General features: G+C 39.7%; 1 protein-coding gene across 5 annotated transcripts in view; it reads right to left on the reverse strand.

Moving 5' to 3' along the window:
* Positions 1–13550, reverse strand: part of RUBCN (rubicon autophagy regulator) — a 59813-nt gene that overhangs the window by 24770 nt on the left and 21493 nt on the right. For all 5 annotated transcript variants that reach the window (XM_039250883.1, XM_039250880.1, XM_039250881.1 and 2 more), the window contains exons 3-7: positions 6343–6429; positions 4146–4305; positions 3421–3527; positions 1560–1716; positions 393–926 (exon numbers count right to left, since the gene is read on the reverse strand). In XM_039250883.1, coding sequence (XP_039106814.1) covers positions 393–926; positions 1560–1716; positions 3421–3527; positions 4146–4305; positions 6343–6429 — 1045 coding nt within the window. The remainder of the gene's footprint in view (positions 1–392; positions 927–1559; positions 1717–3420; positions 3528–4145; positions 4306–6342; positions 6430–13550) is intronic.

Below are 13550 nucleotides of genomic sequence, written 5' to 3' on the forward strand. Positions count from 1 at the left end.
CAGTCAGCACAGAGCCCGACGTGGGGCTCAAACCCACGAACCGCGAGATCGTGACCTGAGCCGAAGTTGGACGCTTTGCCGACTGAGCCACCCAGGCACCCCTAACGGGATTATTTTTAAAGCTCATTAGTGTTTCTCTCTGCCAGAGAACTCAAACTGTGACACGCCACACTCTCCTCTGATGCTAAGGAACTGGTGTAAGAATCCAGGAAAACATTTACAAGCTAGCAACTGGTAAAAAGAAGAAACATATAAAAGAAGAAACATAAATATTCTCCCATATCTTGGGTATTCAGATAACATTATAAACTTCTGTCTTTCATTATAAGCAGGATACCGATCATGTCATCAGAAACAGAAGTCACTAACTTGGGGATGGTGACTATCATTACCTGGGGCTCCTCTGGAAGCAATGTTGGTGTCCGAATGGGAGCGAGTATGGCTCTTCTTTGTTCCACTGGAAACAGTGAACGTCTGCCCCTCTGAGAAGCTGGACCTGCGAAGGACGCCGGACAGCTGGCTCTGCCCACCTCCTTCCTGCTCGCCTAGGGAAGAAGCAGCGGAATCTGGCTTCTGCGAGCTGCTGGAGGAGAACAAGTTGGAACTGCTGCTCTCAGCATTGCTGCTGTGACTCTGACAGCTGGCGGTCCGGCCTCGGGGGTCCAGGTTGCCAATGGCCAAGTATTCGGGCCCCTCACTGGCATCACTTGGGGAATCATTCTGGCTGCTGACCCAGGATGCTTCTAGGGGGCTGGTCAGTGTGCTAGAGCTCATCTCATTTGGGGTTGAGGGGGAATCCCTGGCTAACGCAGAGGCTGGAAGCAGTGGGGCTTGGCAGGATTGATCCTGTGCTGGTGAGACGTGCTCTCTACTTTCTTGAGGTTTCCGAGGAGGGCCAGAGAGTGAAAAGGAAGTCGATCTTCTTTCTAGGATATAAAAAGGGAAGAAAAAGGTAAGCTGGAAATCTTTGGTACTTATGAAAGGCTTCTCTACAACTAAGGATGTAACTCCCTATCATTACTGGGTGCCCAGGACACATGGCATCATCTCAGAAAAGGTTCGTCATGTGAAGTAAGCAAAACTTACTTAGAAGGAGATAAGCTAGGTAAGAGTATGCCCTCTTGATATGATATGGTAGCTTCACTGCTTATTGGTACACATTCCTGGTCTGTAAAATGAGCAATAATAACAATACTGCATAGGGCTGTTTGAAGGATCAAATGAAATAATGTATAGAAATTGATTATAACAGAGCCTGGTACGTGGTAGGTGCTCAATAAGTGTTAGCTATTATTATTGAAATGCCTTCTTGGCAACGTGAATTAGAAATCCAGGGGAATCTAAAAACATCTCTTTCCTCTGTTACTTTAATGATTCTATTAAATTATCTTAGGGTGGTTGCCATATAACTTTTTAAGATGTTCATTATCAAGACATGAAATATGACAAACTGCATCAGCCAAGGCTCCATCTGTGCCTCTCCTGTGTGCACCCACAAAATCCTTTACTTGTTCCAGGACTGGACATACATGTCATGACTTCCCTTCCTGCCCCCATACCTGAGCCGTGGCTGGGTACAGACTGGTAGAGGCTGGAGAAGGACCCGAAGTAGGAATGCTGAGCATGGCTGGTTGGAGGAGTGTACGTGGAACCAGGCAGAGCTGTCAGGCTCTGGCTCTTTGTCACCAGCAGTGGGCTCTCATGCTTTCTGGCAAACTACCAAAAAACAAAAAACAAAAAACCCAACCACATGTTGGAGCCCAGGACAGAGGTCCTCAGAGAAGGAACACTCGGCACAACAGTAACACTGGTAGAAGCTGACCTTTGGCAGCAGGCCTAAACTGCAGCCAAAGCCTGTAGATGCAGCATACCACTCTATTGCTCCAGTAGAGCATACAATTTTGAAAACCTCAAAGTCCTGCCATACACCATAGCTTCTGAAACTGGAATCCCAGGTGGGGTATCTGGAATGCTTTATTATTGAAGCAGCACAACAAAATTCTTAACACTATGAACATAGAGTCAGAAATCAGATCAGCGTTCAGATCCAGGCCCTACCACTTAACAAACTTTGAGCAAGTGACTTCTCTCCTCTGTCCCTCAGTTGGCCTCCTTTGTAACGTGAGATTAATGCCTATCTAATAGAGCTGTGAGAACGAAATGAGATGGTGCATGTATGGTGCCTAGCACCAAGCCTGGTACTGGTGACTAAGAAAGTTAAAACCAAGAAGGTCACCTGGGTGGCTCAGTCGATTAAGTGTCCAACTCTTGATTATAGCTCTGGTAATGATCTCACGGTTTGTGGGTTCAAGTCCCTCATCAGGCTCTGTGCTGACAGTGTGGAGCCTGCTTGAGATTCTCTCTCTCTCCCTCTTTCTCTGCCTCTCTCCTGTTCATACACACTTTCTCTCCCTCTCTCAAAATAAATAAACTTAAACTTTTCTTTAATGTTTCTTTATTTTTTGAGAGAGAGAGAGAGAGATAGAGCACAAGTGGGACGAGGCAGAGAGAGATTAAAACACAGAATCGGAAGCAGGGTCCAGGCTCTGAGCTGTCAGCACAGAGCCCAATAAGAGGCTCAAACCCATCCACCATAAGATCATGACCTGAGCCGAAATCGGACGCTTAACTGACTAAGCCAACCAAGTGCCCCTCAAGATAAATAAATAAACTTTAAAAAAAATTTTTTTTAAAGAAATTTAAAACTAAGAGAGATAGGGAATCCCTCCCAAAAAGAAGCAGGGCCTATGATTCCATTCTAACTGAGGCACTGATATTAGTGATGGGGCAAGTGAATCAAAGGGTTAACAATAAGCAACATCAAGCAACAAAACTTTCTTCATACTTCGACGCCGAAAATGATCCTGTGTAACACCAAGTCATACTAGTTCTGACACTACAAATCCTACTTCTGATTCAAAATCGTTCTCTTCCCCCCAGCTTGTCAAGCCTGCCCTTCAGGAGGTGCTTACTCAGACTAAGGATTTTTTAAAAAGGGTTTTAAGAATAGACACCTCCCAGGGGGCCTGGGTGGCTCAGCCAGTTGAGTGTCTGACTTCAGCTCAGGTCATTATCTCACAGTTCGTGAGTTTGAGACCCGTGTTGGGCTCTGTTGCTGACAGCTCAGAGCCTGGGGTCTGCTTCAGATTCTGTGTCTCCTTTTCTCTCTGCCCGTTCCCTCGTTCATGCTGTCCTCTCTCTTTCTCAAAAATAAATAAACATTTAGACACTTCCTTTCTTAGACTTAAGCTTAGACTTTTTACTTCAATAAATACTTAATAGTACCTCCCCTTCTTCTCGAAGTACTTTTTTCTTCTAATGAAAGCCTTTCAGTTCACAACTGCCTAAGCAAAGAAGCCATTTGCTATGGTCTGTACCATGATGAGGTCCAGGGGCCCAGTGATAACTTTGCCCACTTACCATAGATGCATCAATTTGAGCCAGGAGGCGGGGGTTGTTCTGTTCTACTGCTTCCAGGCACTGGAGCATAGCCGTGACGTGGGCGTTGCTTAGCAGGAAAGCAGTATCTGGGGAGAGAAGAGCGACTGCTGCGATGGAGCCCAACAGGGAGAACTTTAGCTTCCCTGTACAGCCTGGGAGGGGTTCAGGGAAGGGAGGAGATAAAGGGTAAAAAGGACCTGAGGAGAATCGTGCCACTATGGAGAGAGGAGGAATCAGGGACATAGCATAGGAGACGCTAAGTCATTTGCAGTATAATAGAGAGGCTACAAAAAGACACTTCAAGGTCATCAAATCCCAGATTTGAATCCTGGCTCTAGGTGACTTTGGACCTCCTCAGGCTCTGCTTCCTTGACTGGAAAACAGAGGTATTAATATCCAGGTCTCGGGGCTGTTAGGAAGACCAGATGTCTAAAAAGTATGTAACTGGCACACAGGAAACTCAGTAAGTGGGGGTTATTCTTATCGGTTTGTGTATATAGGAGTAAGGAAATACCTCAGCATACAGTTTGATTGTGTTTTATGTAGGAGGTGAGAGAGAAGACTGGATGTCTGTCTCTGATTAGAATCTCTATGGCACCAAGTGAAAGTATGGGGCTCTGGGGTGAAAGTCAGTCTGTAAAGGAAGAGAAAAGTGGAAGAGAGGAAGTATATGCAACAATCCTGGCAAAGTGACCTCCACCTACCTGTGTAGAATTTTCTGATATATTGTTTATCCCCAAGCAGAGGTCGCAGCTGGGCTGAGAGACAGTGGCACTGCAAGCTATGCTGCAGCCACAACTTTGCAACAGCATGCTCACTCACGCCCTCAGAGCTGCTCTGGCCATTCTCGTGCAAGTTGATGAACTGGGAGGCAAAGAGGCGTGAGTCAAAACATGCATCCTGGTAAAGACAGCAAGACTGAGGCCTAATGACCTGAGAATTAAATTGAGAAGGGGAAGTGGAGGCAATCAGAGGTATTTTCCCTCCAGCTAGTATATAGAGGTTACTGAGGGAGGAGCAGGAAGGAAGGGATTAGTGGTTCCGCTGCTGGACTGGGCCACTGCAGAGGGACTAAGCATTAAGACCTGATACGTAGCTCCAGGAAAGGACCAAGCTGCTACATCTGTCTCTTTATGTTCTAACTCCAAAGAGACATCTATTTTGGGGTACTCTGAGGAAGGATAAACTTGACCTCTTGGCTTCTCTCACAGAGTCCTCCATTTCAGGTGGCCTCTAGAAAATAATGCAATAAAAACCTGGGGGAAAGGATCTGGGAAGACACCGCCTAAGATTCTCCACCAAAGAGAAGCCATCTGAGCATCTTTCTAGCTGCAGTCACAGCATTCTCTATTTGGAACCTCCTTCTACTTGGCTGTTTCTTTTTTTTTTTTTTTTTTTTTTTTAAATATTTTTTTTTTTATTTATTTCTAGGAGAGAGAGAGAGACACAGCGTGAGCAGGGGAGGGTCAGAGAGAGAGGGAGATACAGACTCTGAAATAGGCTCCAGGCTCTGAGCTGGCAGTCAGCACAGAGCCCGACGCGGGGCTCGAACCCACGAACCGTGAGATCATGACCTAAGAGAAAGTCGGACGCTTAACCGACTACGCCACCCAGGCGCCCCACTACTTGGCTGTTTCTAAAAGCAAGGTCTGGGGCGCTTGGGTGGCACAGTCGGTTAAGTGTCCAACTTTGGCTCAGGTCACAATCTCATAGTTCGTGAGTTCGAGCCCTGCATCATACTCTGTGTTGACAGCTCAGAGCCTGGAGCCTGCTTCGGATTCTGTGTCTTCCTCTCTCTGCCTCTCCCCTGCTTGTGCTCTCTCTTCTCCCTCTCAAAAATAAATAAAAATATTAAATAATAATGATAATAATAAATAAATAAAGCAAGGCCTCATAACCCAGGTTCAGTGCAAAACATATATGAATGGCAATTTCAGGCCGTTTCTAAGAAGAAATGACTACGGCAATATATTTTAGAAAAGGAAGTTAGCTGAGGTGATGGGGAGTGGTGGTAAGAAAAGTATAACGAGAAGGACAAAGAAAATCCACATAAGAAAAACCACTGGGCTCTAGCTTTTCTCACAAAAAGGGCCAGTCTGACATCTTGTAATTTGGTTCCCTGATCATTTAAAAACAAGTTACTTTCCCTGACATCATCTCAGTGATGAACCTGCAGTGGGTAGATATCATGAAATAAGACTGCCAGGCATTAACAGATATTGAAGATGGGTGATAGATATTTCAGGGTTCGTTACACTCTTCTCATTAATTTCGTATATATTTGAGATTTTCCATAATGAAGAGTTAAATAAATAGATACATACATTTGGCAGTGACTGATCTGGAACTAGCTGTGTAACTCTGGCCAAAAAACTAACCTCCACAAGCTGTTTGCCTACTTGGAAATGAAGGGTACATGAGCTAAGAGGTCAGGAAAATAAAGTCCTACAATGGGTAGCTAAAGATATTAGGAATACGTTTGGCTCCATTTGACACTGGCCTACAGAAATCTCCATTTCTTTCCAACTGGTGGCTCCTCTTCTCCTCACATAGTATCAGCATCTCAGTGTTGCTTCCCCAACTGCTTTGGGGCATCTCTTGCCATCTTCCTAGGATTCTGAACAGCTTCATTCTTGTCCTAACATGCAGATCTTTTGAAGATAACAAAACTTTTTCACCTCTTCCCCAGAGGAGAGAAAGAGGCCTGGAGCAATGGATTTGTAAGGTTTATTTTTTTTAAAGCAAATAATCCTCCCCTCAAGCTCCCCAGATTAGTTTTACAGGCATAATTTCCTTTCCTCAGTTAATAGGAAATTTAACACACAAAATCTTTGTAGCCTAGGAGACTCTTCAGGCAGAACATCAAACAACAGAGCCCTGCAGTTACTTTTCACTTCTTACCTTCTCCACATGAAGGGCTGAGTGCGGACTGAGCCAGCGGATGTCCTTCACAAATTGCCAGTAATCAGTCTGGCGGCAACACACCTGCTGTGGGAACACAGAAGGTGAAGAAATCACTACCACTTTAGACCAAATCCAGTTCTAGTGTTGACATTCAAAGAGAGGGCGAGGGGGAGAGCATAAGCTTCCCTTGCCTCAACAAAGGTTCTTAGCAGCAATCAAAAGCATATATACTCACGTTCACCCTTTTTATTTGTTAAAAACTGTTTTTGTTCTTTTGAACTGGTAATGCATGCATATGATATAGAAAGTTACACAACGAAAATAATCTGACTTCTCCCTTGTCTCTCCACCACCGAAGCCCTAGAAGGTAAATCTTAAAATTGGTGAAGAGTTATTCGTTAAAAGTCAGAGACAGATGTCTTCAGTTCTTACTGCAAAATCAGGTAAGGGAAGACCTGCTTTCCCCTCGCTGCCCAGGTCAGAGAGTCAAAGGAATGAGCAATTCTAGATAAAACAGTCTCACACTGGAGGAGGCCTGAACATGATAGCAAAAAGTTTATGCTAAGAAAATCTAACTCTTATTTTTTGGGAATCCTTTCTGAGATGACTAGGCAACAGGTTAAAACTTAAATCTAAATAATTTAGAGTTACAAAACTAGCACAAGCATTAAGAAACAGACCAACCAATGGAACAAAATAAACAGCCTAGAAAGCCTAGAAAGTCTTAAATCAGAACTTAATATATGACTGAAGAATCATCTCAAATGTCAGTGGCTTTCTCACCTAGACTGGGAAGGTAAAAGCTAGAATTAGAAGTATCAGATGTATAGGCTTTTTTGCTAACTAGAATCATGGAGACCTTTAATATTCTGGCAGCAGTGTGGCAGTGTTTCGGATCTTTGCTCTGTGGCTTAGTGGACACTGAGTGGCCAGGTTGGGCAGCAGTGGCATATCAACTCCAACACATCTGCTGGTTATGTCATATCTATGTGAATAGCACCTATACTTCATTTCCTTTTTTTAGGCAAAATTCTAGATTAATTCAGAAATAAAATTGGAGACAACTCTTTAGATCCCATGGACATTACAAAGGAATACTACAAACAACTCTATGCTCACTAACATGATAACCTAGATGAAATGGATCAATTCCTTGAAAGGCATGATCTGCCAAATCTCACCAAGAATAGATAATCTGAATAGGCCTATATCTACTAAAATAAATAAATAAATAAATAAATGGAATCAACAATCAATAACCTTCCAAAACCAAGAGCACTAGGCCTAGATGGGTTCACTGGTGAATTCTACTAACCATTTAATTATAACAATTCCTTATAATTATATAAGAATGTATATATAACTTATATTTATAAATTCTATAAGAAGACAGGAGCAGAAGAAAATACTTCCCCAAATCATTCTCTAAGGCCAGCATTATACTAATTCCAAAACCAGAAAAAAAATCACAAGAAAACTATGATCAATACCTCCCATGAACATAGATGCAAATGTCCTCAACAAAATATTAGCATACTGAATCCAACACTGTATAGAAAGAATTATACAATATGACCAAGTAGGATTTACACCAGGTATGCAAGGCTGGTTTAACATTTCAAAATCAAGACTGGAATCCATCACATCAACAGCCAAATTTATCACATTAATAGATATAGAAAAAACATCTGACAAAGTCCAACACTCATTCATAATAAAACTTTCAGTAAACTATGATAGAAGGGAACTTCCTCAAATTAATAGAGAGTATCTACAAAAACCTACAAGTATCATCATATTAATGGTGAGAAGCTCAAAGCCTTCTCACTAAGATCAGGAACAAAGGATGTCCCTTTTCCCCACTACTTTTTGATATCTTATTAAAGTCCTAGCTAATGCAATAAGAAAAAAAAAGGAAATAAAAGTATACAGATTAGGAAAGAAGAAATAAAATGGTTTTTGTTCAAGATAACATGATCATCTAAGTAGAAAATTCTAAAGAGTGAACAAAAAAAGTTCCTAGAACTAGTAGGTAATTATAGCAAGGTGATACTGCAAGGCTAATATCAAAAGTCAACCACTTTCCTATATATCAGCAATGAACAAGTGGAATTTGAAATTAAAAACACACTACCATTTACTCCCCAAAGTGAACTACTCCCCAAAGTGAACTACTCCCCAAAGTGAACTACTCAGAAATAAATTTAATTGAATATGTACAAGGTCCATATGAGGAAAACCCCAAAACACTGATGAAATATAGCAAAGAAGTAAATAAATACAGATATAATCCATGCTAATGGATAGTAAGACTCAATACTGTCAAATGTCAGTTCCTTCCAACTAAAGCAATGCAATCCAATAAAAATTCCAGCAAGTCATTTTGTGGATATCAACAGACTAATTCTAAAGTTTATATGAAGGGGGCATCTGGGTGGCTCAGTCCGTTAAACCTCCAACTCTGATTTCAGCTCTGGTTGTGATTTCACAAAACATGAGATCAAGCCCCATGTAGGGCCCTGCACCAACAATGCAGAGCCTGCTTGGTTTTCTCTCCTTCTCTCTCTGCCCCTTCCCTGCTTGCGTTCTTTTTCGCTCTCAAAATAAATACATAAACATTACAAAAATAATAATAATAAAGTTTATATGGAGAAGAAGACCTAGAATAGCTAAAACAATTTTGAAAGACAAGAGCGAAGTTTTTCTTCAAAAATGACTGACACTACTTGACTTCAAGGCTTACAATAAAGGCACAGTAGTGGAGTATTGGCCAACAACAACAAAAAAAGACAGATCAGTGAAACAGAACAGAGAGTTCAGAGACAGATGCTCATAAATAGAATAAACTAATCTTTGACAAGGGAGCAAAGGCAATACAATGGAGCAATGACAGTCTTTTCAACATGGTGCTCAAACACCAGACATTCACATTAAAAAAAAAAAAAAAAAAGAATCTAGACCCAGACCTTATACCTGTCACAATACTTAAGTCAAAATGAGTCATAAGTCTAAATGTAAAATGCAAAACTGTTAAGTCTCCTAGAAGGTAACACAGGAGAAAACCTAGAAGACCTTGGGTATGGTGATGACTTTTTGATACAAAAACCAAAAGCATGATCCATGAAACAAAAAACTGATATGCTGCACTTCATTAAAATTAAAAACTTCTGCTCTATGACCAATAATGTCAAGAGAATGAAAAGAGAGACCACAAACTGGAAGAAAATATTTACAAAGACATATCTGATAAAGAAATGTTATCCGGGGTGCCTGGGTGGCTTAGTTGGTTAAGTGTCCGACTTTGGCTCAGGTCATGATCTCAGTTAGTGAGTTTAAGCCCCATGATGTGCTCTGTGCTGACAGCTCAGTGCCTGAAGTCTGCTTTGGATTCTGTGTCTCCCTCTCTCTCTGCCCCTCCCCCATTTGTACTCTGTCTCTCTCAGTCTCTCTCAAAAATAAACATTAAAAAAATTAAAAAAAAAAAAAAAAAAAAAATGTCATCCAAAATAAATGAAGAACTCTTAAGACACAACTATAAGAAAACAATCAGGGGCACCTGGGTGGCTCAGTCAGTTAAGGGTCTGACTTCAGCCTATGTCATGATCTCAGTGTTCCTGAGTTTGAGTCCCACATTGGGCTCTGTGCTGACAGCTCAGAGCCTGGCGCCTGTTTCAGATTCTCATTCTCTCTCTCTCTCTCTCTCTCTATCTCTCTCTCTCTCCTCCCTTCCCCGTCCTTCCCCGACTTGCACTCTGTGTCTCTCAAAAATAAACATTAAAAAAATTAAAAAAAAAAAAAGAAAACAAACAATCTGATTTAAAAATGGGCCAAAGACCTTAAGAGACACCTCACCAAAGAAGATATACAGAGGACAAATAAGCACATGAAAAGACATGCCACATTATATGTCATTAGGAAGAGTGGTAAATTAAAACATTACACCACTATACACCTATATTAGAACAGCCCAAATCCAGAACAATGCAAACATTAAATGCATTAAATGGTGAGGATATGGAGCAAAAGGAACTCTCATTTACTGCTGGTGACAATGCAAAAACGGTACAACTACTTTGGAAGACAGTTTGGTAGTTTCTTACAAAACTAAACGTATTCTTACCATATGATCCAGCAATCACACTACTTGGTATTTACCCAGAGGAGCTGAAAATTTATGCCCACACAAAAACTTGATGTCAAGTTATACAGAGGCAAGACAACTTTCAAAATTAAAAGGAAAAAAGCCCTAAAAATGCAGAAAGTTTTATACTCATATTACAGAATCTTTAAATTGCTAGTCCAGTAGAAGAAATTAAAACTGGAAGCCCTGTTTCATGTATTATGAGTACAATTTATTCAGAAAGATGATACAAAACTCCATCAATGGATCCACACTCCCAGAAAAAGTTTTGGCCCTATATCCAAAGACTGTTGAATAAATATAAATTTAGATGTTTTAAAATAAAGTGTTTGAGTGGCTCTTTAATTGCCCTCATTTAATTAATCAGCTTATGATCCAGATGACATTGTATAAGAAGGCTTTTCCTGTCCTTATTCAAAAATTGATGTAGTGGTTAAGGGGTAAACAAAATGACAAATGATGAGCCCTGGGTGTTCTATGTAAGCGATGAACCACAGGAATCTACCCCCAAAACCAAGAGCACGCTTTAGACACTGTATGTTAGCCAATTTGACAATAAATTATATATTAAATAAAAATAATAATAAACAAAATGACAAATATTTGAATATTGGGGGAAGTCATCAACGAAACACACATTATTCTTATCATAATGAAAAAGCACAATAATTAAAACAGCAGTGATGCACACAGAGAACAGACCATAATAAATAATCAGAAATAGATCTGTGTGCCAAGAGAATTAAATATATTAAAAGTAAATTACAAATGAAATGGTTTAAATGTTAAAAATTAATCCATTAATAGAAGAAACCATCAAGAAACATTTTTTATAATGGTACAGGGGGCTCCTTTCAGAGCCCAGAAGCCCTAAGAGAAATGATTAATCTGACTTACTAAAGATCAGATCTTTCTGTATAGTAAGAAGCCACCAAACGAAATGGCAAAAGACAAACTAGGAAAAAATATTTGTAACTCACATTATAGACAAAGGATTAATTCTATTAATAAAGAACTACAAATCCATAGGAAAGGAAACTAAGGAAAATGGGAGGGGAATAGGAAGAGTTCATAGAAAAATAATGGGTCTTATAAGCATTATTCATAATAAAAGGAATGTAACTTTTTACCTGTCATACTGGAGATAGTTTACAGTTTAATAATACCCTATATTGGCATGGATATGGAGAAATACATACTCTTCTACATCGTTGGTGACATAACTTCTTGGAGAACAATTTAGCAATGCCTATCAAAATTGAAATGCACATACCCTTTAGCCTAAAATTTCTGCTTCTAGGAATATCTTATGTAAAGGGCAAAATGACCTATACACAAGGTTATTTGCTATAGCACTGTTATTAACTGCAAATAATTGGAAGTAATCTAAAAGTCCATTACCAGGGGACTGGTTAAATAAATTATAGTACATACATTAATGGAATATTATAAAATGACAACTGTACAAAAGAAAAAGCACTTTATGTAATGACTTGGAATGAATTACAAGACCTATCAAGGAAAAAACCAAGATGCAGGATAGTAATTATAGCCTTCTTTTATTTGTGTGAAAAATCAGGAGGTGTAGCAAAGAAAATTATTCATATTTTTTTCATAAACATAAAAATTCTTTGGAAAGAAACTGGTAAACAGTAGTTAAAGGACTGAAAGGAAATAAGATGTTTCACTGAATACAGTTTTATGCTTTTTGTGTTTTTAAGCATGTATATATACTATTTTAAAAGTTAAATATTTTAAAGCCAGTTATGGAATGACATACATGGTATGATCTTAATATTATAAAAGACACATAAATGCATAGAAAAAATAAGATCTACCAAAATGTTAAAAGAGTGGTTGTTGTCAGTTGGTATTGAGGTTGATGTTCACTTTCTTCAAATTCTTTTTTGGTATTTTCCAAATTTTCAACAAATAAAAAACATATATTACTTATATATTCAGAAAAGAAAAATACACAGAAGTCTTTTCTGTAATTATTGTTATTTTTAAAATACGGCCGCCTAGGGGCACCTGGGTGCCTCGGTCGGTTGCTCAGGTCATGATCTTATGTTGGTGAGTTTGAGCCCCATGTCGAGCTCTGTGCTGACAGCTCAAGAGATTCTGCTTGAGATTCTGTGTCTCCCTTTCTCTCTGCCCTTTACCCACTCATACTCTGTCTCTCTTTCCTTCAAAAATAAACAATCATTAAAAAGAATTTTTTTAATTGGGTCGCCTATATTGCTGAGAAAAGGTTTCTTCTTGGTGGTGGAAAAGAGGGGGATATTTTTACTTCTCCCATTCAGCTGAGGAATCTTATAGACTGAGTGTCTCCACATTTCTTTTTTTCCCCCTTCCGTCCACATTTCTAAGCAGTAGAAAAGAAATGATCAAATATGCCTTGCCTTATAGAAAAACTAAAAGGTAGCCCAGATGCAGGCTGTCAGGGAAAATGAGATTCCTCTAAGAATATGGTCATGATGTCATAGCTTTCCAAAGGCCCTGAGTGATTTAAAAAAATAAAGTTCACATTCCATAACACATCCTTTGAAAGCACAGAATAGATATGACCAGCATGAATCACTGAATCCCTTCCCCCTCTCCAAGGGCACAACACCCAAAATAGCTTCCCGATGACACAGCAGCCAGAAGCCTTTGAAAGTCTTAATCTTCAGGGAGGAAATGAAAGGGAAAAATAAGTCCTTGACACAGACATTAATTGTTAGGTCTTCACAAGGCAGAACAGAGCAGCAGTGAAATCGGTATTGATCTTTTGGTTTTGATTCTTTCCATTAGAGTGTATAGTTGAAAAATGTGTGTATGATAGATTTGCCTGGTTTGCTTTCCCTAATTAACATTACTGCTATTTTGCAGATGACCATATACTTTAATATTTTTCATTCTGATGACCATATGCTTTCATAGATATCACTTATTAATAACTGTAACAAAATATGTTAATGTTGGTTTGCATTTACCAAGCATCTTTCATTTGGAATTCCACTGACTTTACTATTTCATTATGACATTTTCTTTTTCTGGCACAGATGGTAAAACTGTCTTGTAA

This window comes from Hyaena hyaena, unplaced genomic scaffold (assembly GCF_003009895.1).
Source record: "Hyaena hyaena isolate Hyena2069 unplaced genomic scaffold, ASM300989v1 scaffold_382, whole genome shotgun sequence".
Taxonomy (NCBI): domain Eukaryota; kingdom Metazoa; phylum Chordata; class Mammalia; order Carnivora; family Hyaenidae; genus Hyaena; species Hyaena hyaena.